This window comes from Herpailurus yagouaroundi, unplaced genomic scaffold (genome assembly GCF_014898765.1).
Source record: "Herpailurus yagouaroundi ecotype Mexico unplaced genomic scaffold, PumYag 141, whole genome shotgun sequence".
Taxonomy (NCBI): domain Eukaryota; kingdom Metazoa; phylum Chordata; class Mammalia; order Carnivora; family Felidae; genus Herpailurus; species Herpailurus yagouaroundi.
In genome coordinates, this window is record NW_024412396.1 from 48,333,010 (window position 1) to 48,356,076 (window position 23,067).

General features: G+C 41.3%; 2 protein-coding genes across 13 annotated transcripts in view; one reads left to right on the forward strand and one right to left on the reverse strand.

Annotated features, from left to right (window-relative positions):
* Nucleotides 1–101: 101 nt before the first annotated feature.
* COQ6 (coenzyme Q6, monooxygenase) lies at nucleotides 102–14,857 on the forward strand. The gene is made up of 12 exons (XM_040477652.1): nucleotides 102–319; nucleotides 5,315–5,449; nucleotides 6,818–6,876; nucleotides 7,168–7,291; nucleotides 9,987–10,117; nucleotides 10,813–10,920; nucleotides 11,009–11,071; nucleotides 11,255–11,362; nucleotides 13,569–13,771; nucleotides 13,850–13,965; nucleotides 14,129–14,295; nucleotides 14,730–14,857. The coding sequence occupies exons 1-12, from the start codon at nucleotides 154–156 to the stop codon at nucleotides 14,757–14,759; spliced, it is 1,410 nt and encodes a 469-aa protein (XP_040333586.1). The 5' UTR covers nucleotides 102–153; the 3' UTR covers nucleotides 14,760–14,857.
* Nucleotides 14,858–18,899: 4,042 nt separating this feature from the next.
* ENTPD5 (ectonucleoside triphosphate diphosphohydrolase 5 (inactive)) overlaps nucleotides 18,900–23,067 on the reverse strand; it is a 50,992-nt gene continuing 46,824 nt past the window's right edge. For all 12 annotated transcript variants that reach the window (XM_040477668.1, XM_040477676.1, XM_040477672.1 and 9 more), the window contains one exon: nucleotides 18,900–22,488. In XM_040477668.1, coding sequence (XP_040333602.1) covers nucleotides 22,402–22,488 — 87 coding nt within the window. In that variant the 3' untranslated portion in view covers nucleotides 18,900–22,401. The remainder of the gene's footprint in view (nucleotides 22,489–23,067) is intronic.

Consider the following 23,067-nt stretch of genomic DNA (forward strand, 5'->3'; position numbering starts at 1 on the left):
GCAAGGATCGTTTTCTGATTGGCCTACTCTTTGCGCATTCTATATCAGGTTCCAAAGCCGCAACTGAAGCAGCTAGTGATTGGAGGGCTCTGCTCCGGAAGTGCACCAAAAGGAGGGCCTAGCGGGGCGCCAAGTACATTGCGGGTCAGCGTCATGGCGGCTCGCCTGGCTCTGAGCCGGTGGAGGGCTGCACCTGCAGCTGCCGGGAGAGGTCCGCTGCTTTCCTGCCGGCGGTGGTCGGGCGCCAAGGCAGACACCGTGTACGATGTGGTGGTGTCGGGCGGAGGCCTGGTGGGCGCCGCCATGGCTTGTGCCTTGGGTAAGCGCATCTCCAGGCAGGTAGTGGGGAGGAGCGGGACCGCGGAGGAACTGTGAGGACCGTGGGAGCCCTGCGCGACGCGGGTTTTGTGGTCTTTCCCCTATCCAGAGGAGCCCCAGGGCAAGCGTCAGGTCCTTCAGGATTCCGAAGGGTCAGAAGTGGGAGGAGGATCCTTAGGGGTCATTCTAAATCCCGCCCTTTGTAATTTAGGAATGGGCACAGTCGGAAAGTATCAGGCCTTGTATTGGGCTAGGCATTTTGTTTCTTTTAAAAAATAGCTTGAGATATAATTGCGTATTATAAAATTAACCCATTTAAAGAATGCGATTTAATGGTTTTTAGTGTGTTAACATTGTGCATCCATCCCCGCAGTAAATTTTAGAACATTTTTATTACCCTCCCCCCTCCAAAAGAAACAGGAAGCACTTAGTCGCTGCCCATTTCCCCCCAAACCTCCTCAACCCTAGGCAACCACTCCTGAACATTTTGTTTTCTCTAGATTTGTTTTTTCCTGACATTTTTATATACATCGATTTTGCTTAATGTTTTAAAGGTTTATCCAGGTTATATCTGTACCAGTACTTTTTTTTTTTTTTTTTTTTGTTTATTTATTTTGAGAGAGCCAGCGCTCAAGCAGGGCAAGGGCAGAGAGCGAGAGGGAGAGAGAGAATCCTAAGCAGGCTCCGTGCTGTCATTGCAGAGCCCGATGGGGGCTCTGTCCCACATACTGGGAGATCATGACTAAAGTCAAGAGTCACTTGACTGAGCCCCCCAGGTGCCCCATTAGTACTTCCTTTTTATGGTTGAATAATATTCCATTGTGTGAACGTATTACCTTTGGTTTGTTTGTTGATGGGCATTTGGGTTGTTTCCACTTCTGGACTATTACAGATAATGCTATTTTGTGTACAAGCTTGTGTGTAAACATATTTTTGGCTACTTGGTTCTATTTCTAGGAGTGGAATTGCTGGATCACATGCTAACTGTTTTGAAGAGCTGCCCAATGGTATTTCAAGGTGCACATCCTGGACGGCACTTGATACTACTAAGATACTGTAGTCTTCCTAGTGGGTGTGAAGTGGTATTTCCTGGTTTGACTTGCATTTCCCTAGTGAGTGAGGATGTTGAAGTATCCTTTCATATGCTTATTGGCCGTTTGTGTATCTTCTTTGGAGAAATGCCTATTCAGAACCTTTCCCCATTTTATTTCTATGTATGTATATTTATTTTTTAAGTTTATTTATTTTTAAGAGAGAGAGGGAGAGAGAGAATTCCATCCAGGCTCCATACTGTCAGTATGAGCCTGAAGGAGTGCTTGAACTCACAAACCATGAGATCATGAGCTGAGACAAAGCCGGCTGCTTAACTGACTGAGCCATGCAGGCACCCCTCATAATCTTTTTTTTTTTTTTTTAATTAACTATTTATTTATTTATTTATTTATTTTTTTTAAGAGACGTGTGAGCAGGGGAAGGGCAGAGAGAGCGGGACAGAGGATCCAAAGTGGGCTCTGTGCTGAGAGCAGTGAGCCCCGATGCAGGGCTTGAACGCCCAGACTGAGATCACGATCTGAGCCAAAGACGCTCAACCAACTGAGCCACCCAGGTGCCCCCCTCATAGTCTTTTTTCATTGACGTGTAGTTGACCCCACGTTGCATCCTCATAATCTTGATTGTAGGTTGTGCAGATAAGGAAGGTAAAACTCAGAAAGGTTAAGTAACTTGGCACTCAAAAGTCAGTAATTAGGAGATACAGAGCCTTTTTGAGACACAAAACTTTCTGGCAGGTATATATACCTTTGCTTTCTAACCGTCATTTTGGTTGTACCTATTGGTAATTGGGCTAAAGTAGTTGTTCTCAAGCTTGAGTGCACTTAAGAATCACCTGGGTTTTTGTTGTGTTTTGTTTAGAGGTTTTGAATAACTAAGGCACAAAAAGGGACTTTGAGTTTTGAAATACAAAGGATATAGGGCATACGGTGTAAAGGATATAAAGTAAAACTTCCATTTTTGATTTTTAGCTTGAATATAGTCATTGAATATACTCATTGTTACCGGCTTGTGGGGCATATTTTTATTATTTTTGAGAGAGAGGCGGGGGGGGTTGGGGGCAGAGGCAGAGAGGAGGGGGACAGAAGGTCCGAAGCCGGTTCTGCTCTGACAGCAGAGAGCCTGACACAGGGCTTGAACTCATGAACTGCGAGATCATGGCTGAGCTGAAGTTGGACATTTAGTCAACTGACCAACCCAGGTGCCCCTGTGAGGCATGTTTTAAAAATGAGGATTCCAAGTTTCACTTCCAATGACTGATTGAGTTTCTCCAGGCGGAGCCCAGGAACCTTTATTTTTAACAAATACCCGCAGAGGTGGAGGCCTGGAGACCACACTTTTGAGAGTGAGAAGCACTGGGAAGAGCTTAATCTTGTAGTGACTTTAGCTTTTACACTTGATCTTAGCCAAAAAATCACCGAGAAGCGATTGGTGACTTTAGCTTTTAACTTTTCATAGAATTCTGTATGATATGTACCTGAAAAAATTTCTAGTCTTACTAACACCTTAGTGTTAATATTTGTATTTAACTTTTTCCCTTCCTATTTTGTTCTTTGTCTTACCATCTCTCCCAACACCTCAAGGAGGGAGAGCAGCAGGGCTTTCTTTTATCAACCTTAAACAGAATTCTGTATTGTAATTGTTTATTTTCCTGTCTCTTCCACAGAAGTATAAATTCATAAAGTCAGGACTGACTTTAAACATTCACAGTACAGAATTCTCTGTATATGTCTACAAAAGAAAGGTCAAGGGCCCAAATACAGCAGGTTGTGAGAATCACTGCTCTAAGTTAAGTCAAAACTACCAAACACAGGTTTACAAAAGAAAAATTTCACACACCGACTAATTTCCTTAAAAAGCTCAGAGAAAAAAGTAAGCGCTAAAAGGTGAAAGCTGGAGCTCTGGAAGGTTTGGAAATCTCTCATGCAGTTTATTCAGTGAGCAAGCTGCTGCTTTTTTCCTGTAAGCAGTTGGGACGCTGGCAGGTGCTCAGCCTTTTACAGGCAGGTGTGTGTGGGATTGTTTTCTCCTGTTGAGTCAAGTAACCTACCAAATTGAGAAAAGTCTCAAGCATGCTAATATTTCCCCTTGATTATCACAGCTTGTATTCCAGAGAATACTGTCAGTAGTTTATGTGGCGATCAACCTTTTTATTTCAACATCTACTTAATTTAATCGTTTTAAGTGTATTTATTTTGAGAGAGAGAGAGAGAACATGAGCACAAGCAGGGGAGGGGCAGAGGGAGAGGGAGAGAATCCCAAGCAGTGTGGAGCCCGATGTGAGGCTCAAACTCAACGATCCCATGAGATTACGACCTGAGCCAAAACCAAGAGCTGGTCGCTTAACCAACTGAGCCACCCAGGTGCCCCTCAGAATCCACTTAATTTTGGGCAGCTGCTTTAAAAGTGAAAAATTAAAAAATAAATGAATAAATAAAATAAAAGTGAAAAATTTTCAGTAGGCTCTTCATTTTCCCCCTTAAGTCAGTTTTTCCTGGATTCTTCTTCAGACTCATATTAGTTTTTGTTTCAGTCTTGAAATATCTGTATTTTCCTCTCTTGTTGTTATTTGTAAATTGTATTCTCTAGTGTTTTTTTTTCCAAATAAGTTTTCAAAAATGTTAGTTTAAATAGCTAAAAGATAAAATACTGAACCTATTTTATAATGTGTTTGGAAATATACTTTTTCTGTTAGTTTCCTTGTGTCTTATTTAACAAAAATGTGCATTGTATATTTTGTGGATTGAGAAGATACAGCACTTGCTGCTTGGGAATATTAGCCCTAAGAAGTGGTTCCTTGCCCCCAAGGAATTTAGAATCTAGCTAAAGAGAAAGATTTGTAAATAATAGAAGGAAGAATAAAATGAAAGCTCCCTAGAGGGACAAGCAGCTGACCTATGCTGGGGGAGCAGGTGAGGAGGTGAGGCTTGAGGGAGCCGGATCCAGAGGGAAGAGTTGGCCAGGTGAACATTGGGGTGGAGCAGCTACTAGAAGGCATAGAGGTATGATGGACCAGAAGGCAGTCCTCGGAGGAGTGTGGCTGCCCTCAACCTCCAGTGCAAAACAGCAGCGCAGCAAGGTGGGGGGCAGGTGAACGTGGTAGTCTCTCCATGCTGCTCACTGCCTGTTCCACTGGCAAGGAGCGACCTTGATTTTCACACTCCTCAGTTGAATGTTCCAATAATGCCACTCTTCTAATTTAGATTCCAGAGAATGTGGGGTTTTTATCATTACTGAGTAAAGTCTCCGGTGTTTCTTCTCTGGTAATCCTAACACATTTTTTTTTCCTTTCCTTTTTGGGCTGCAGCAACTCCCTGCTTCCTGTTTCCATGTCTTTTTCTGGGATATTGTGGCGGGACTGTATCTGTGCTGCAGTTGCCCAGTAACAAAATCCCTTTTTACTTCCCTATATAGATGTTTGAGGACCAGAGTTGGAGGCCCAGTTGATGTATTTTTTGGGCTCCTTTTCTTTTACAAACTAATTCTTTATTCTTGATTTAATCTTGACGCCACAATAAATTTTGCTTGTTGAATATTCCATTTTTCTGTTGAGCAGGATTTGTGTATTTTTAGTGACAAATAGTTTCAAGATTAGGAGTATCTGGTGTCTAAGTACTTGAGCCTTTCTCTTTTACTTCTTCCTCTCTAAGGAATTCTGGCTCATTATGAATTTTGCCATTATTTGTTTCTGTGCAAATGGCAGGTGTTGGACTGTCTAGAGAAACCTTAAAGTCATGGGCAGGGTAGTTCAGATGGCTGAAATAGTGGTATGTGTTCTTGCTTAGGATTCTGCGTGGTGTTTCCTTTTTGTGTGCCCTGTGAGAAATATGTATCCTAAGAGCGAATGAATTAGTTAATCTGTTGTTTCTCTTGGAAACAAGAAAAGGAAGAAATTCTGATATGATGTAAAATGTTGATTTTTTTTTTTTTTTTTTTTTTTTTTTAGGACATGATACTCATTTTTGTGACAAGAAAATCCTGTTGCTAGAAGCAGGTCCAAAAACAGTATGGGAGAAATTGCCAGAAACTTACAGCAACAGAGTCAGCTCCATTTCCCCTGGCTCTGCAACCCTTCTCAGTAGTGAGTAGATGTTTCATAGAACCGGTCTCTTGTCTCTCTTGGCTTTCCAGTGTGCCTTGTAGGGCAGAGTCTCCAGAGCATCTGGTGAGGAGGGAGCTCATTGTGGGGGCGGTGGGGGGGGGGTGGTGTAGGTTATCTAGTTCATCGTTGAAGATGAGGACCCCTGACACTGTTAAAAGTGTACCTAGTCTGAGAAAGACCTCCTTGGGACTTGTGGGTCCATCATGTAGGCTTCCTTTGTGATGTTGGGTCATTATGAATTGATGGAATTGAAACTATATGAACTAATTATGACCATTCACTTCTGGTAGGAGCACCCTCTTCATTCCCAGAGTCAGCCCTCTGGGAGCTAGGAGTTTGCATGCTAGATGCTTTTGGAGTGTAGATGGATGTGTGCACATGGAACCCATTAGAAAACTATCTTTAGGTTTCTGCCAAATGTTACTCCCTCAGGCTATCCTATCTAGAACCACCCTGTCAAAAATTAGACTCTTCCATCATTCTTTAGCCTCTTACACTGCTTTATTTTTCTTCATAACACTTAGTACTACCTGACAATATATTATGTATTTTTTTACCGTCTGTGTCTCCAGCCAGAATGTTAGCTGCAGAAGGGCAGGAACTTTTTCTGTTTGGTTTCACACTTTATGCTCAGTACCTAGAATTGTGTTGGGCACATAAGTAGGTGCTCAATAAAGAAAAAGTCTTTTTTTTTTTTTAAGATATTACTTTTAAGGAATCTCTACGCTCATTGTGGGGCTCGAACTCATAACCCCATGATCAAGAGTCACACGCCCTGAGTGAGCCAGTTGCCCTCCCAAAATAGTCTTTATTCAGAGAGTTTAACTTCTGTAGGATGGTGAAAAACAATGTGGGTTTGGTTTCCTTTTTTATCCCCCCCCATTTTTTTTTTTAAGTTTACTTATTTATTTTGAGAGAGTGTAAGTGAGAAAGGGGCAGAGAGGAGAGTGGGGTAGAGAGAGAGAATTCCAAGCAGGCTCCACACCACCAATGCAGAGCCCAATGTGGGGATTGAACTCCCGAACCATGAGATCATGACCTGAGCTGAAGTTGAATGCTTAACCGACTGAGCCACCCAGGCACCCCCCTTTCCCCTAACTTTAATGTGATTTGACTTTTTGATTATGAAAGCTGTGCCTTTTTTCATGCTATATAATCTGAACTGGGGAGCAGAGTAGCTTAACTCCTAGCATCAAACAGGACGAAATGGCAAGTATTTTCCAGTTTGTCATTGGAGAACACTGAAAACAACCTCTTACTTCAAAGGTTAGAAAGACAAGGGGAGCCTAGGAAGGGTGTGGTCCCATAAGGTTGCTCTGGCCTATATATAGATCCTTTCTTTTGTAGGTTTTGGTGCCTGGGACCACATCTGCAACATGAGATACAGAGCCTTTCGGCGAATGCAGGTGCCTTCTTTATCACTTTTGGCAAGATATCTTGGTTGTCTTGGGTTAAGATATTGAAGTCCATATTCTCCGTATTTTCTGTGAAAGTGGGAAGAATCCAAGTTCTCACTCAGTCTAAGGAGTCGGGGGAAGCATTCTCGAGAGAATTTTCTTCTTACCTTCTGTCTCCTGCCAGAGGGACTGACATTGTGATTTTTCTGGTTCTGTCACTTGGGAAAGCAGTAGTTTCTGACTGGAGTAATGCTTTCTTTTCCTTGGGTTATAATACAAGTTTCCCTTTGTGTTTTCCAGGTGTGGGATGCCTGCTCAGAGGCCCTGATAATGTTCGATAAGGATAATCTGGACGACATGGGCTATATAGTGGAGAATGATGTCATAATGTGCGCTCTCACTAAGCAGCTGGAGGCTGTGTCGGGTGAGGCACCCACTTCTTACATCTTCCTTTTACTCTGGAAGGTGAACTACTTTAGAATTATCAGAGGACTTACTGGAAAAAAGGACGCCTTTTACAGAGACTGAACATCCACCATAAAGAAATCCTCTGATGGGTATTTTAGGGTTCTTCCCTTTTTTTTTTTTAATTTTTTAATTTTTTTAATGTTTATTTACTTTGGAGGGAGAGAGAGAGAGGGAGTGTGTGAGCAGGTGAGGGGCAGAGAAAGAGACACACAGAATCTGAAGCAGGCACTGAGCCCGACACGGGGCTCGAACTCATGAACCGCAGAATCATGACCTGAGCCACCCAGGTGCCCTGGGTTGTTCTTTTCTTTCTTTCTTTTTTTTTTTTTTAAACAGTTTTACTCTGGTATAATTTACATACCGTAGAATTCACCCATTTTAAGTGTACAATTCAGTGATTTTTAGTGTAATTATAGAGTTATGCCACCATCACAATATCATTTTAGAACATTTCTGTCACCTCAAAAAGAAACCTTATGTCCATTTACATCCATTCTCCATTCCCAACCCCAGCCCCTGGCACCATCGATCTACTTTTCTGTCTCTTGGGATTTGTCTGTTCTGGACATTTCATATAGATAGAATCATACAAGACATATGTATGCTTCTGTGTCTACTTCTCTCACTGAACATATCTTTGAGATTCATTCATGTTGCAGCCCTATTAGTATTCCATTCTTTTTTATTGCCAAGTAGTATTCCATCATGTGGATATACCACATTTCATTTATTCATTCATGAGTTAATGGACATTTGGATTGTTTCCACTTTTTGGCAATTGTGAATAATGCTATGAACACCTGTGTACAAGTTTTTGCGTGGACATAGGTTTCTGGGTAGATACTTAGGAGTAGACTTGCTGGGTCATATAATAATTCTGTGTTTAACATTTTCAGAAACTACTAAACTTTTTCAAAGAGGCTATACCATTTCCCTTTCCCACCAATGATATATAAGGGTTCCAGTATCTCCACATCCTTACCAACACTTACTTTTCACTTTTTATTTTATTTTATTTTTTATTATAGCCATCTTAGTGACTGAAATGGTATCTCATTGTAGTTTTGATTGTATTTCCCATCTTTTCCTCTGCTTTTTGGCCATTTGGAGAAATGACTATTCAAAATCTTTTGCCCATATAAAAACTGGATTGTCAGGGTGCCTGGGTGGCTCAGTCGGGTGAACATCTGACTCTTGATTTCGGCTCAGGTCATGGTCTCATGGTTTGTGAGATCGAGCCCCACTGTTAGGCTCTACGCTGATAGTCAGGAGCCTGCTTGGGATTCTCTCCCTCCTCTCTCTGCCCCTCCCCTGCTTGTGCACTCTCTCTATAAATAAACGTTAAAAAAACACAAAAAACTGGATTGTCTTTCTTTTTGAGTTACAAGAGTTTTTTATATATTCTGAATATGAATTCCTTATTAGATACATAATTTGCAAATATCTCAGAGTTCTAGCTTTCTGATATGGGATAATAACTTATCCATGTAATCAACTTATGTGCAACTTTTAAGTTTAATTTTTTTTATGTTTATTTATTTTGAGAGAGAGAGTGAGCACGAGATGGGGAGGGGCAGAGAGAGAGGTGGGGGGATAGAAAGAATTCCAAGCAGGCTCTGTGCTGTCAGTGCAGAGCCTGATGCAGAGCTCCAACTCACAAAATCATGAGATCATGACCTGAGCCAAAACCAAGAGTTGGACACTTAACCGACTGAGCCACCCAAGTGCCCTTTTTTTAATTTATTTTGAGAGAGTACCAGAGTGAGCAGGGGAGGGTCAGAGAGAGGAGGAGAGAGAATCCCAAGCAGGCTCCATACTGTCAGCAGGGTGAAGCCCAGTGCAGGGCCTGAACCCATGAACCACAAGATCATGACCCAAGCCAGAATCAGGAGTCAGACGTTTAACTGTCTGAGCCACCCAGGCGCCCCCCAAATTTTAAGTAATTTCATGCTTTACCGACTGAGCCAGCCAGGCATCCCACTTATGTGCAGCTTTTAAAGATAACTTAGACCTAATATGTAGTCACTTAGAAACATGTTCCATAATATATTGGTGGAAAAAGTATGTGTCATAGCCTACATGTGCACTGTGTCTATATGCATAGGAAATCACCTGGAAAGCTAGATGGCAAAGCTTTAACTGTAGTTGCCTCTGAATGATGAGATTAAGGGTGATTTTTCCCTCCTTTTTAAATCTTTGTTGTTCAGACTTCCAGTAGGTGTATCTTTTTTATGATCAGAAAAGTAAAACGATTTCCAATGGCAAGAAAAATCTTATGAAATCTAGAACTTACCTGGGCCCATGGGATTCCCACCCTGTTTATTCTGAAAGCACATGTGGATTCGCTTAGGCACAGAGGGAAACTACAAGAGCAGTGAGTGTGGAGATGAGAAGAAAGAATCCCTGGTGCAGGCTGGTAACTCAGAGTTGATTTTTTTTGACACTGATTCATCCCTGTGACTTTTGTCATTTATCAGCTCTCAGACCATAGCATTAATTATAGGAGTTATTTGTTAGATCTTTTCTTGCTTAGGGGTAAATGATAAGAGACAGCTGTCTTGAGAGCTCGCTTTAGATCTAGTTAGGGCTTTTTTTCTCAGCCGTGTGGACTGCCTTTCTAATGTTTTGTTTTCTCTCTTCTGACCTCCTAGACCGTGTGACGGTTCTCTACAGGAGCAAAGCAGTCGGCTATACCTGGCCTTATCCATTTCCCATGACAGACTCCAGCCCTTGGGTTCATATTACCCTAGGTGATGGCAGCACCCTCCAGACTAAATTGTTGGTAGTTGAAAATTCTTATTTTGCCAGGGGTCTTGCATATCCATAGCTTATTCTAAACTCTAGGGCCTTTAGTTTTTAGATCTAAGCTATACTTGAAGTAAATTTTTGGCAGAGCTTTTGGTTATAAGGACCAGTACCCACCTAGGCCAACTCAAGTTAATATGGTGTCATTGTAAATCCTGTATAGGAAGCAGTCTCCTAGACTATCTTAGGTCTGGAAATAAAACAAACCTGTCCCTGTGAGGGACAAAAACCGGAAATTGAGGTTCTTTTTTCCCTCACAGGAGTCCTGTAGTCAATCCATCTCATTGTATTCCCCCCCCCTTTTTTTTCTGCTTGCCAGCTTCCTCTTTTACTTGACATCCATTCCTAACCTTACAACAGGAGTGTTCAGCTCCAGTGCCTGCCTTATTGATTTCTAGTTCAAACATCAAGAGAATTTGGCCAAGCTAACCTCTGGCTAGTACCTCATGGAGGACACGTCCAGCTTTGGTCCATTAGCTGAGACTGGGGTCACCTAGGTAAGGCTACCCCTCCAGGGGCTGTGAGTGAGGCAAGCATGGTCACAAGTTGTCTGCTACAGATGGGCTTTGAGAACAGGTGGACCTAGAGAAAACTTGAGACAGAAACAAACCTCTGGAACAGTTTCATGTATTAAGAAGTTATAAGACTTAACAGGCTCTTGTTTCCATGCAGATTGGTGCAGACGGTCACAACTCAGGAGTGCGGCAGGCTGCTGGGATTCAGAACGTCAGCTGGAACTATGATCAGTCTGCTGTTGTAGCTACTTTGCATTTATCGGAGGTAAAGTCCTGAGCTCACCATCTGGGGACCCTGCTCGTGTTTAATGGGTACTGAGTACCTCTCGTGAGAACTCTTCTTTCAATTGTAGGCCACAGAAAACAATGTAGCCTGGCAGAGATTTCTTCCCTCTGGGCCCATTGCTCTGCTCCCGGTAAGAAGTCCTTCTGGGTACTCTGCTTAAACATGCCCAGCCTTCCTCTTTTAGGGCTTCACTTTCTCTCAACCTTTTTCTGCTTTCTAGGGAATATGCCCAAGCTAACTTTACTTCCTTTATGCTTGAGAGCTCCCAAGAACAGAAGTTTTAGCCCTTAGCATTGGTGTTCTTTTGACACAGCTCTCAGACACCTTGAGTTCCTTGGTTTGGTCCACATCCCATGAACATGCAGCAGAACTGGTGAGCATGGATGAAGAAAAGTTTGTGGATGCCATTAACTCTGCCTTTGTGAGTATGAATTTGTCCAGCTGATGACGTGTTGCAGGGTGGCAGATACAGAAAGGTGTTTTGATGAAGGAAAAAGGAATAACCAACCAGCTGCCCCTTTGTAAGTGGGTTATGTGAAGAGGAGGGCATTCGGGGAAATGAAAAACAATGGAAATTAATAACTTCTGTGCTTTTTTGTGGTTGTGGGCTGTTGTGCTGACTGAAACAGCTGCCTGGGCAGTAGTTAGCATTGGCCTTTTTTTTGAAGCTGTAATATTTGGCTAGTTTTGAATAGCTATGAACTTTGGAAGCCTGATTCATTAGAAGTGTTCTGGAGAGGAGCTGAGCACATTTCAGCAGGGAGCTAAGTTTTGTAGAGGCACCTGGGTGGCTCAGTCAGTTAAGGGTCTTGACTCTTAATTTCAGCTCAGGTTAAGATCTCACAGTTCCATGGGTTTGAGCCCCACATGGGGCTCTGTGCTGACAATGTGGAGCCTGCTTGGGATTCTTTCTTTCTCTCTCTCTCTCTGCCCCTCCCCCACTCACATGTGTGCTCTCTCTCACACATGCTCTCTTTCAAAATAAATATAAACTTAAAAGTTTTGTAGACAGACATGGATTCAATACTGTTATGGTTCTGTTAATCTCCTAGAAAAGGGAAACAGTATCACCAGCCTCTCAGAGTTTAATAATAATAAAAAGTCTAAAGACTGTTTTAGTTTATTTTTGAGAGTGCGTGTGTGTGAGAGAGATTGAAGCCCGATGCAGGGCTCGATCCTACAAACCATAAGATTGTGACCCGAGCCAAATAAAATAGCCAGATGCTCGACTTGAGCCACCCAGGCACCCCAAAAGTCTAAAGACTTAAAAAATGAGAGAATTTATGTAAAATGCTTAGAACATACCTAGTACATTGTAAGTGCTCAACAAATGGTAATGATTATTCTGGAGCAGATACATAAAGCCTTTAATAGTACTGACACCAGTGGGGTAACTTGGTGGCTCAGTCGATTAAGCGTCTGACTTTGGCTCAAGGTTCGTGGGTTCAAGCCCCGCATCGGGCTCTGTGCTGACAGCTCGGAGCCTGGAGCCTGCTTCAGATTCTGTCTTCCCCGTCTCTTTACCCCTCCCCCACTCATCCTCTGTCTCTCTCAAAAATAAACATTAAAAAATTTAAAAAATACTGGCACTAGTAATTTTGGAGCCTCAATACCACATTTATCTAAAATTCACTAATAGTAATAATCAGCAACATTTATGGAGTGCTTACTGTGTGCCATGTGCAGGTGAAGAGTATTACCTGCATGTATTTAATGCAGTGAACCACTGAGGTAGGTACTATTATCACGCTCATTTACAGCTAGGTTACTTGCCTAACGAGGTCACAGAGCTAGCGGTAAAGCTGGTTCAGAAATCAGGCTGGTCCTTGAGCCTGTGGTTTTAACTACCAAACTCTCTACTACTTCACTAGTGACTTCACAGTAGTTTTACACTGAAGAACTTAGGCTTCACTGCTCTGGAGCAGCAACAGGAGTAAAAGGGGCAGAGCCTTTTAGGCTAAAGTGCCTTCCGAAGTAAATGGTGAACTCTACCCCTCCTCTGGTCATTTAGCATGTATTCCTGGCACAGACGTTTTCAGTGCATTCATTTGGCAACAATTACATGTGCCTTCTATGTAGAAGAGTCTGGAAATGGACAGATGAGACACAGTCCCCGCTTTCGGGAAGCTCACAGACAAGTGAGGGAGAAAGATACTTAAGTGACAGTTTGGGAACAGTGGTACAAGTATTTATAGGGTGTTGGAGCACAGAAGAGGGTTTGCAGGGAGGTTCACAAAAAGTGGTGACAGCTTCTGGATGCTATGAGGGTTACCCTGGTGAACTAGGAGGACATTCTAGCAAAGTGGGGAATGCCAGAAGCAAGAGGATGTTGTAGAATGAGCTACGCTGTGGCTAGTGTGTGGTTTTAAGGGTTAAGGTGAAGTGAAAGGTGAAGTTCAGAGGTAGATGGGAGCAGCTCACGAGCAGTTTGGCTTGAGCCTAAAACCTGGGGGAAGTTGTGTTCTGTATTTGTTTAAGGGGGCTTGTCATCTGCGGTCTAGATCAGTTTGGCATGTGAGGTACTATTAACTCTTGGCTGTAGTTATAAAATGTATTTCCTTGCTGATTTAATTCCCTGTTGATCACTGGTGAATTTTCACGGTTTGTTTACGGCTGATACTACTCAGTGGAGTGATGCTAACCACACCGACTTCATCGACTCGGCTGGCACCATGCTGCAATATGCTGTTGCCTTTCTGAAGCCCACTAAGGTCTCAGCTCGCCAGCTGCCCCCAAGTGTAGCCAGAGTGGACGCCAGAAGCCGAATGTCATTTCCACTCGGGTTGGGACATGCTGCTGAATACGTCCGGCCTCGGCTGGCGCTCATTGGGTAAGACGACAACACAGCAGGGCTGCCGTCTTCGCACTCTGCTGCAGAGGCCGCATCTGAACTCTGCTTTCTTTTTAGGGATGCAGCCCACAGAGTCCATCCACTTGCAGGACAAGGTGTCAACATGGGCTTTGGGGATATCTCCAGCTTGGTCCATCACCTCAGTGCTGCAGCCTTCAATGGGAAGGACTTAGGTAAGGGTTCAGGTACCTCAGAGAAGTATCCAGAGATCATGTAGTTAGGAAAGGTCAGGACCCCAAAATGTCCCTCAGCAGCCGGATATGGTAGACTTCAATGTGTCTGGTTTGCTGGCAAAGAACTTCACTATTGCTTTAAGGATTTATACCTTTCCTCCAGGCTCTATGAGCCATCTCACAGGTTATGAGACGGATCGACAGCGTCACAACACTGCTCTTCTGGCCGCTACTGACCTCCTAAAAAGGCTCTACTCCACCAGTGCCACTCCACTTGTGCTGCTCAGGACGTGGGGCTTGCAGGCTACAAATGCGGTATCTCCACTCAAGGTAAGGTCACTCATGGCTCTCCACGAGTCCTGCTCACTGAGGAGGACTTTGCCAATTATTCTGAATTTCTTTGAATTTTTTTCTGAATACCTTCCCCATTGGTTATGAGCAAAAAAGTCCTTGCTGGGCTTGGTGCTAGAGCCCACATGTAAGCAGTAACTTCATATGAGGAAAAATCGTGAATACGAACTTTTAAAGTTTTAAAGATGTTTTAAACTCCTTTTGCTGCTTGGCCAGCTGCTTTCCTGAGAAACTTCTCTTAAAAGACACTTTGGAGGGACTCTTGGGAGGAGGATCTATCTGGGACTTCTGCCAATGTTTTGCTTTAATCACTTTGGAGATTTATATATAAAAATTTTTAAGAAATATTTTATTTTAAACTATTTTCTTCACTTGCCCCCATGCTTTACAGTGTCTGTTTCATTTTTCTCCAGGAACAGATTATGGCCTTTGCAAGCAAATGAGTGCTCCTCTTCTGGAGATTATGGTGATGAAAAATGAACATCTTTTCCTAAGACCATCACATAGTTTCAAGATTTAATAAATTTACTTTACATTAGAATTCTCTAGTCTCTTTTTCTCCTCTGCTTAATGGGCCTGTGGAGCCCAAATAATGAATGACAGATAAATTCAGTGTGAGAAGGGCATATCAATCAAGCCAAGAAAAAAACCCCAAAGGAAGACTATTATGATTTGGTTGAAAAGACTTTTTATTACTAAGAAAAATTGCTAAGGGGCTGTCTCATCCATTTCGCTCGTTAATTTTAGAACTCTTAAGTTGCTGTCAACTTGAAACAGACTACTAATTTACATAGCATATTTTATGTGAACGTCATGGTAACCACAAGGGAAAAACACAGTAAATACACAAAAGAAAATGAGAAAGGAATTTAAACAGAACACCAGAAAGCCATCAAACCACCAGGGAAGAAAGAAGAACCCAAAACTACAGAAACAGCCAGAAAATAATGAACAAAATGGCAGTAAGGTGTGTATTTACCTATAATTACTTTAAATGAAAATGGACTAAATTAGCCAAATGACAGTACGTGGATTAAAAAACCACACATCTACATACTGCCTACAAGAAACAATGAAAATGGACTAAATTAGCCAAATGACAGAGTGGGTGGATTAAAAAAACCACACATCTATATACTGCTTACAAGAGACACTTCAGTAGGACACAACGCAGGCTGGAATTGGAAGGGACAGAAAAAGATACTCCATGGAAATGAAAACCAGATAAGCTATATACTCCTATCAGACAAAATCGACTTGAAAACAAAGGCTGTAATAAAAGACAAGGGCATTACATAGGATAGAAAGGTCAATCTAGCAAGAAAAGAGAACATTTATAAATACACGTGCACACAATGTAGAACACCAAAATACGTAAAGCAAATACTAATGTACCTAAAGGAAGATACTGAAAGCAATTGTAGATTTTTTTTTTCTTAAACTATTTTGAGAGAGAGCAAGCGTGAAAGCAATAGGGAGGGGCAGAGAGCGGGAGACAGAATTCAAGCAGGTTCCACACTGCCAGCACAGAGCCTGACCTGGGGATTGAACTCACAAACCGTGAGATTGTGACCTGAGCTGAAATCAAGAGTCAGATGCTTAACTGACTGAGCCACCCAGGTGCTCCAGTAGGAGACTTTACTATCCTGTCATCAATGGATTGGTCATCCAGACCAAAAAAATCAATACAGAAACACTGGGCTTAACACATTAGACCACAGAGACTTAATATATTCAGAATATTCCATCTAAAAGCAGAATACAAAGGTGGCTGGGTGGCTCAGTTGATTAAGCATCTGACTTGGGCTCAGGTCATGATCTCACGGTTTGTGAGGTTGAGCCCTGTGTTGGACTCTGCTGACAGCTCAGAGCCTGGAGCCTGCTTCAGATTCTTCATCTCCCTTTCTCTCTGCCCCTTCCCCTCTTGCTGTCAAAAATAAACATTAAAAAACATTCTTAAAGCAGAATACACATTCTTAAGTGTACATAGAACATTCTCCAGAATAAATCACGTTAGGCCAAAAAACCAAGTCTCAATAAATTAAAGAAAACTGAAATCCTATCAAGCATCTTTTCTGACCGCAATGATATGAAACTATAAATTACAAGAAAACGGGAAAAACCACAAAAAGTTTAAATGTGTTATTGAACAACCAATGAGTACTCCAATCAAAGGAGAAGTAAATACCTATAGACAAACAGAAATATGACATACCAAAAGATATGCAATGTAGCAAAAGCAGTTCTAAGAGGGAAGTTCACAGCAATACAGGTCTACCCAAAGAAACAAAATCTCAGACTGACAATAATTTATACCTAAAGGAACTTTCTAGAAAAAGAACAAGGCCCCAAATTAGTAGAAGGTAGATCAGAGTAGAAAGAGAGACAAAAGATATTTAAAAAAAAAAAAAAAAAAAAAAAAAAATCAATGAAACTAAGTTGGTGGGGTTTTTTTTTTGTTTGTTTTAGTTGGGCTTCATGCCCAGTGCACAAGCCTGACATGGGCTTGAACTCATGACCCTGAGATCAAGAGTCGGATGCTTAATGGACTGGGCCACCCAGGCACCTCAAGAGTAGGGTTCTTTGAAAAGATAAAATCCACAAACCCTAAGCAGACTAAGCAAGAAAAAACGAGAGGACTCAATCAGAGATCAAAGAATAGTTACAACTGATACACAGAAATACAAAGGATCCTAACTAAGAGACTCCTGTAAAAAATCACATGCCAACAAGCTGTACAACCTGGAAAAAGTCAATTAATTCCTGGAAACATACAATCTTCCAAAACAGAATCGAAGAAACAAAATATGAATAGACCAATGACTAATAAGGAGCTTGAAACAGTAAATAAAAAACCTCCCAATAAGCAAAGTCTAGAATCAGTTTCACTGACAAGTTCTACCAAACTTTGAAGGAAGATTTACTACCTTTCTCAAACTCTTCCAAAAGAGGAGGAATAGCTTCCAAACACATTTTACAAGGCCAGACATTACTCCAAAAACCAAAACCAAGACAACACAAAAGGATAGGCCAATATCCTTGATGAACATAGATGGAAAAGTTCTAAACAAAATACTAGCAAATCTAATCTAATGATACATTAAAAAGGATCATACACCACAATCAAGTGGAATTTATTCCAGGGATGCAAGGATAGTTCAACATACAGAAATCAATCAATGAGATATGTTAACAGAAAGAAAAATAAAGTCATCTGATCATCTCAATAGATGCAGAAAAACCATGTGACAAATTCAATACCCATTTATGTTAAAAATTCTCAACAAAGGGGCACCTGGATGGCTCAGTTGGTTAAGCATCCAACTTCAGCTCAGGTCACGATCTCACAGCTCGTGGGTTCGAGCCCTGCATCAGGCTCTGTGCTGACAGCTCAAAGCCTGCTTTGGATTCTGTGTCTCCCTCTCTCTGCTCCCCTCCCACTCGCATGCTCTCTCTCTCAAAAATAAACAATGAAAAACAAAATTCTTAATGAAGTAGGTACAGTAGGGAACGTAACTTAACACAGTAAAGGCCATATATGACAATCATATAGCTAACATCATACTCAACAGTGCAAAGTTGAAAGCCTTTCATCTAAGAACAAGAACAAGACAAGAATGCCCATTCTTACCTCTTTTTTTCAATACGGTACTGGAAGTCCTAGCCACACCAATTAGTCAAGAGAAAAGGCAGCCAAATCAGAAAGGAAGAAGTAAAACTATTTGCAGATGACATGATACTATACATAGAAAACCCTAAAGACCCCATCAGAAAACTGCTAGAACTAAAAAAATTCAGTAAAGTTGCAGGATGTAAAATCAATGCACAGAAATCTGTGGTGTTTCTACACACTAAGAATAAAGCATCAGAAGAAGTTAAAAAAACAATTCCATTTGCAATTTACAACTGCATCAAAAAGAATACCTATGAATAAATTTAATCAAAGAGGTGAAAGACCTAGACACTTATGACTATAAGACTCTGATGAAAGAAACTGAAGACACAAAGGGAAGCTGTTCTGTGCTTATGGATTAGGAGAATTAATACTAAAATGCCCATACAACTCAAAGGCATCTACAGATTCAATGCAATAGCTCTTAAAATTCCAATGGCATACTTCACAGAATTAGAACAAATAATTCTAAAATTTGTATGGAACTACAAAAGATCCCGAATAGCCAAAGCAATCTTGAGAAAGAAGAACAAATTTGGAGGTATCAAGCGCCCTGATTTCAAACTATTTCAAACTACAAAGCTGTAATAATCAAAACAGCATGGTATGGGTACAAAAACAGACACAGAGATCAAATGGAACAGAACTGAGAGCCCAGAAATAAACCCACACATATCGGGGCAATTATTTTACCACAAAGGAGCCAAGAACACGTATACTGGAGAAAAGTCAGTTTCACTCGTATGTGGATCTCAAAAAACAAAAGGGCAAACAAAATAAAAACCTTATAGAGAATAGACCAGTGGTTACCAGAGGAGGAGGTGGTCGACGGTATGGTGACTAGGTCTGTGGTGGTGATCACTTGGTAGTATACACAGATGAATTATAAAGCTACACACCAGAAACTTACATAATAAAGATTTATGTAATTCTTTTTAATGCTGGTCATAAATTTACACAATTGCTTTCTGATGAAGATAAAAATTAAAAATACCCAATTCATGCATTTTTGTTACAACTGCTGTTTCAGAATCCCTAACAATGCAAATTAAACATAAATTGCTTTAACCTTGGTTAAAGGTGCACACTGGACTTCCTGAAAAAAAAAAAAATCTTCTTAATGTTAATTACTTCCTTATCACAGCACCAGAATTCAATTTTATTTATGGTTCCTCTCTGGGACACCATTGTCTGTTCAGTAATAAAACAATAAATAATTGCACAGGTTTGAAGACCTCAGGAACCAGGTCAAAGGGGAAAGTCGATTAGCAGCAGAATCACATACATGTTTGGTTGTAGACTAGTGGGTGACCTGTGGGAGAAAGGGTGTCTTGCTCTGGGTTTTTGAAAAGCTCACTTCATGGTCCCAGAGAATCCTTTTATAGATTTGTGCATCCATTGTATTTGTACACTGTAAAAAATATCTTGCCCAAAAGTCCGATTTGAAGATGAAATGAGAAGAAACCGTCTGCTTTTGAACCAAACTAAGCTATTCTTGGGAATAATTTTTGAAGGGATGAGAAACTTGTTACCACAGGGGGAGCTTTACAGGAGAATGCAGAAAATTTGTAAAGATACTAAAGAAAGTGACAGTCATGAAACTTCCTGTAATCTCAGGAAAAATATGGCCAGAATGGAATAGGGCAGTTACTGTGAAAAGCTGTGTGAGTACTAGCAGAGTCCAGAAAGGTCACCATAGGGAAAAAAGATCATCTTTCACAAAAAATGGAAAGGTAGCCCAGGTAAGGAGAACGTGGACTCCAAAAATACACCAACCAAATCAGGCAGGACAGGAAGAATTTTAAGGCACATCTTGCAAACCTCCACGACCCACAGAAGATGTTCTTCATATGATGATGATGTAACAACACAACATTCATTATGTGCCAGGCCATGTCCTTAGTGTTTGAAATCTTACACATTTAGAGAAAGGAAACTTAACCAGCAACATTAGACTCTATATGACCCCTCAATAAGAGGCCCAAAAGGTACACTAAGGGGCAGAAAGGACATTATAGAAAATTTTTTTCTAAGAAATAAAAATTCTTATTCCAAGTTGCTCCTAAACTGGATAAATTAACTGTCCAGATGTTCTCATCAAGGGAATCAGAATATATGTAGATACACTTCTGGAATACTACTGCATCTACTGATTTCTACCTACAGATTTCTGAAGGTATCTGGGATGACCAAAGGAGTTGGGTGAACAATACTTGGCTCCTATTTATAAGCCTCACAGACAAGCTGTGGTGCTAAAGACCATGGAACCTTACCTCTCCAGACCCATCAAGCTGGATGAGTCTAGTGAACACAGCTTACCTCTTGGGAAAACTTGGTTTCTACTAGAGGAAACAGTCTCTCTCCCTAATTATATGGAACAACATTTAGTGTATGATGACTGGTTCCAGCACCCTGTTTTTTGTTTGTTTTTTTTTGTTGTTGTTGTTGTTTTTTTGAAAAGAAGCCATATGGTATGTTAAAGAAGATACCATAAAGGACTTGGAAGTTTTCTCCGAAGATTGAAAGGCTGTGGAAGGAGAGATCAGAGCAGAACTAAGACCACTGAGAAGATAGGTAATTTCAGCTCAATATAAAAGAGATTTTCTTTTAACATCAGCAAAGTCCAAAAATGGAATAAGCTATCCAAACACATGCCTAAACAGAAGATGAATGATAACCAACTGGAAATGTTCAGGGAATTCTGCAATGGGCAGAAGACTGGGTTTTATCTTTGGTAGTTTTCAACTTTCTAAAGATTCTATTTAATTATGTAGCATCTTTTGAGGAAGACAGTAGGTATAAAAGTGACCTCAGTATAATAAAAGAAGTATCTGAAGAAATTCCACATTGAATTAAAAAACAAAATTTGGGATGAGGATATAGAAATTTGCCTACTTGCACATATCAGATGTTAAATATTTATTGACTCAATGGAATGACTAAGAAATAAGTTTCCCCAGGAACTAGTGTGAGGGGCAGGTATATTTAACACTTGTTTGAAAGAGCTGAAAGAGTCTACTGTGAAGACTACAAGTTTGGGGACATGCAAACTTTGTTAGAAAGCAGCTGGAGGCAAAGAGCTAAGGTAAAGGAGCCAGACTATACAAAGATCTTTGAAGTCTAAGAGCACTTGAGTGGGTAGATAAGAAGCAGATGATGATCCTGTAAAAAAAACAACTCCCCGCCCCACTACCACTACACACACACAAAAAAAGATAATTAATTTTAGGGGAAATAATTCACAAAATCAAGAGCTCTCAACACTCAAACAAAAAGAGAATCCACCGTACTGATGTGGGCCAAAATGGCCAACCTAATCAAATATTAGGTACCATCAAGAAAGGTACCAGACACCTGGAACTAAAAAATAATTTAGAGGAAGTTAGCTAAAATTATCAGGGTCAGAGCAGAAAGAGATATGACTACAAACGGAGAGAATAAAAGGGCAAACTGCAAGGAACTGTGACCCAAATCTAGAGACCCTTGCACAGCACAGCCAAAGGCATCTGAGCACAGACCAAAGCCAGAATAGATGAATTTCTTAGAAATACAAAGAAAACTCATTTAGGATGATAAATTAACTATAAACACATTTTCCTGGGAGGAGGAACTGGCACTGAATACACATACATTCCTATAAAGTTGGATATGTTAATTAATCCCAGGATTGCCTGATTAAGAGAAGGTCTATTCAAGGGAGCCACACTCTCCCAAACCTTGTCCCTAGAGATCAAATAGACTCCTTTTTTAGGCTGGGGTCTGCACAGTGAGGAGTTGCTCTCTATCTTGCCAAGAACTGGCACAAAGCAAGATCACACAATTTCAGGTATGTTACCTTTTCTCTCCCTTGGAGTTACACATGAAAAGCATAAACCAGGTTTTTGTTTTTGTTTTTAGGGGAGGTGAGTGGAAAGAGGGTGGGACGTGGCAATGTGTAGGGAGGAGGAAAAATTACTAGTGTTGATAGGTCATGGGACTGCAATCAGTGGGCTTAGTGTAGCGTGTTAAGAGGAAAATTAATATGTTCAAAGGAATGAGGCACTCAAAGGGCTGAAATGAGATTTTTCTTTGGTTCCCAGGGACCTGTCCCTGGGCTCTCCAAGGTTAATTTCAAAGCTTTTCCTTTTGGCTGTGACACACAAAGAATCTCAAAGATTTAGACTCTGGTGCCAGCTGTGCAAGCAGAGCGGTAAGGTCAAGAGTTCACATTAGATATACAGAATTAATTAGACCCAAATCTCCAGACTCAAGGGCAAGACCTGTCTCCAAAAGCTCCTTCCTCCTGATGAATTGAGCTGCTGGGCTTCAGTCCAGGCTATCCTCAGACTAGCTCAGAACATGACTGAGTCCTCTCTCCTTCTACCTTTAAAAAGGTTGTTGGCAAATGCAATCCTCAGAAGAAGGGCCTGGCCTCAGTGGGAGATCCCCAGAGACTGCAGCAGGTGAAAGGTGGCCCCCAAGGCCCAGCCTGTCTCTATGTTGTTCACTTTCTTTGAGAGCTGTTGAGTAGAAAACAAAAGTTCACATTTTTATTTCATTTTCAACTCTGGCAAGCATGACACAGGCAGAGAATATCTACAAAGATCACACATGGCCAAATCAAGGTAAAATTTGGAGTAGCCAGTCTTTGGAGGCTTCCCACTACCACTCTCTATAATGGTTTCCCTCTTGCTATGGCTTATTGCCCCTACACCTGCCAATCTGATCTCTGAATCTTCTGGCTTGGAAGTGGTCTTACCCAGGCCTTCTAGACAGGACCTTTTAGACAAACAGGCTTCTGAATTCTTTTCCCTAATCCCAAAACAAAATACAACAGGAGGCAGGAATCAATTTAGGGGTAGGAAAGAACATATTAAACTTCACAATTCATAGTTTATAAACAACTGAATTTTCTTAAGCACTAATTAATAACCAACCAAGGCATTTAAGGCATTCTAGGCCAGGTTGTGTCTCAATCAGTTCAGTGACTTTGGGCAAATGTTTAAACCTGATTTCTTGGGGCGCCTGGGTGGCGCAGTCGGTTAAGCGTCCGACTTCAGCCAGGTCACGATCTCGCGGTCTGTGAGTTCGAGCCCCGC

What these genes read in the sequence shown, in the direction of transcription:
- COQ6 (XM_040477652.1), top strand. Translation starts at nt 154, where the DNA reads ATGGCGGCTCGCCTGGCTCTGAGCCGGTGGAGGGCTGCACCTGCAGCT. An exon ending in CTACTTTGCATTTATCGGAG is followed by an intron (nt 10,921 to 11,008) that starts GTAAAGTCCTGA and finishes TTTCAATTGTAG; the next exon opens with GCCACAGAAAACAATGTAGC. An exon ending in CTTCAATGGGAAGGACTTAG is followed by an intron (nt 13,966 to 14,128) that starts GTAAGGGTTCAG and finishes CCTTTCCTCCAG; the next exon opens with GCTCTATGAGCCATCTCACA.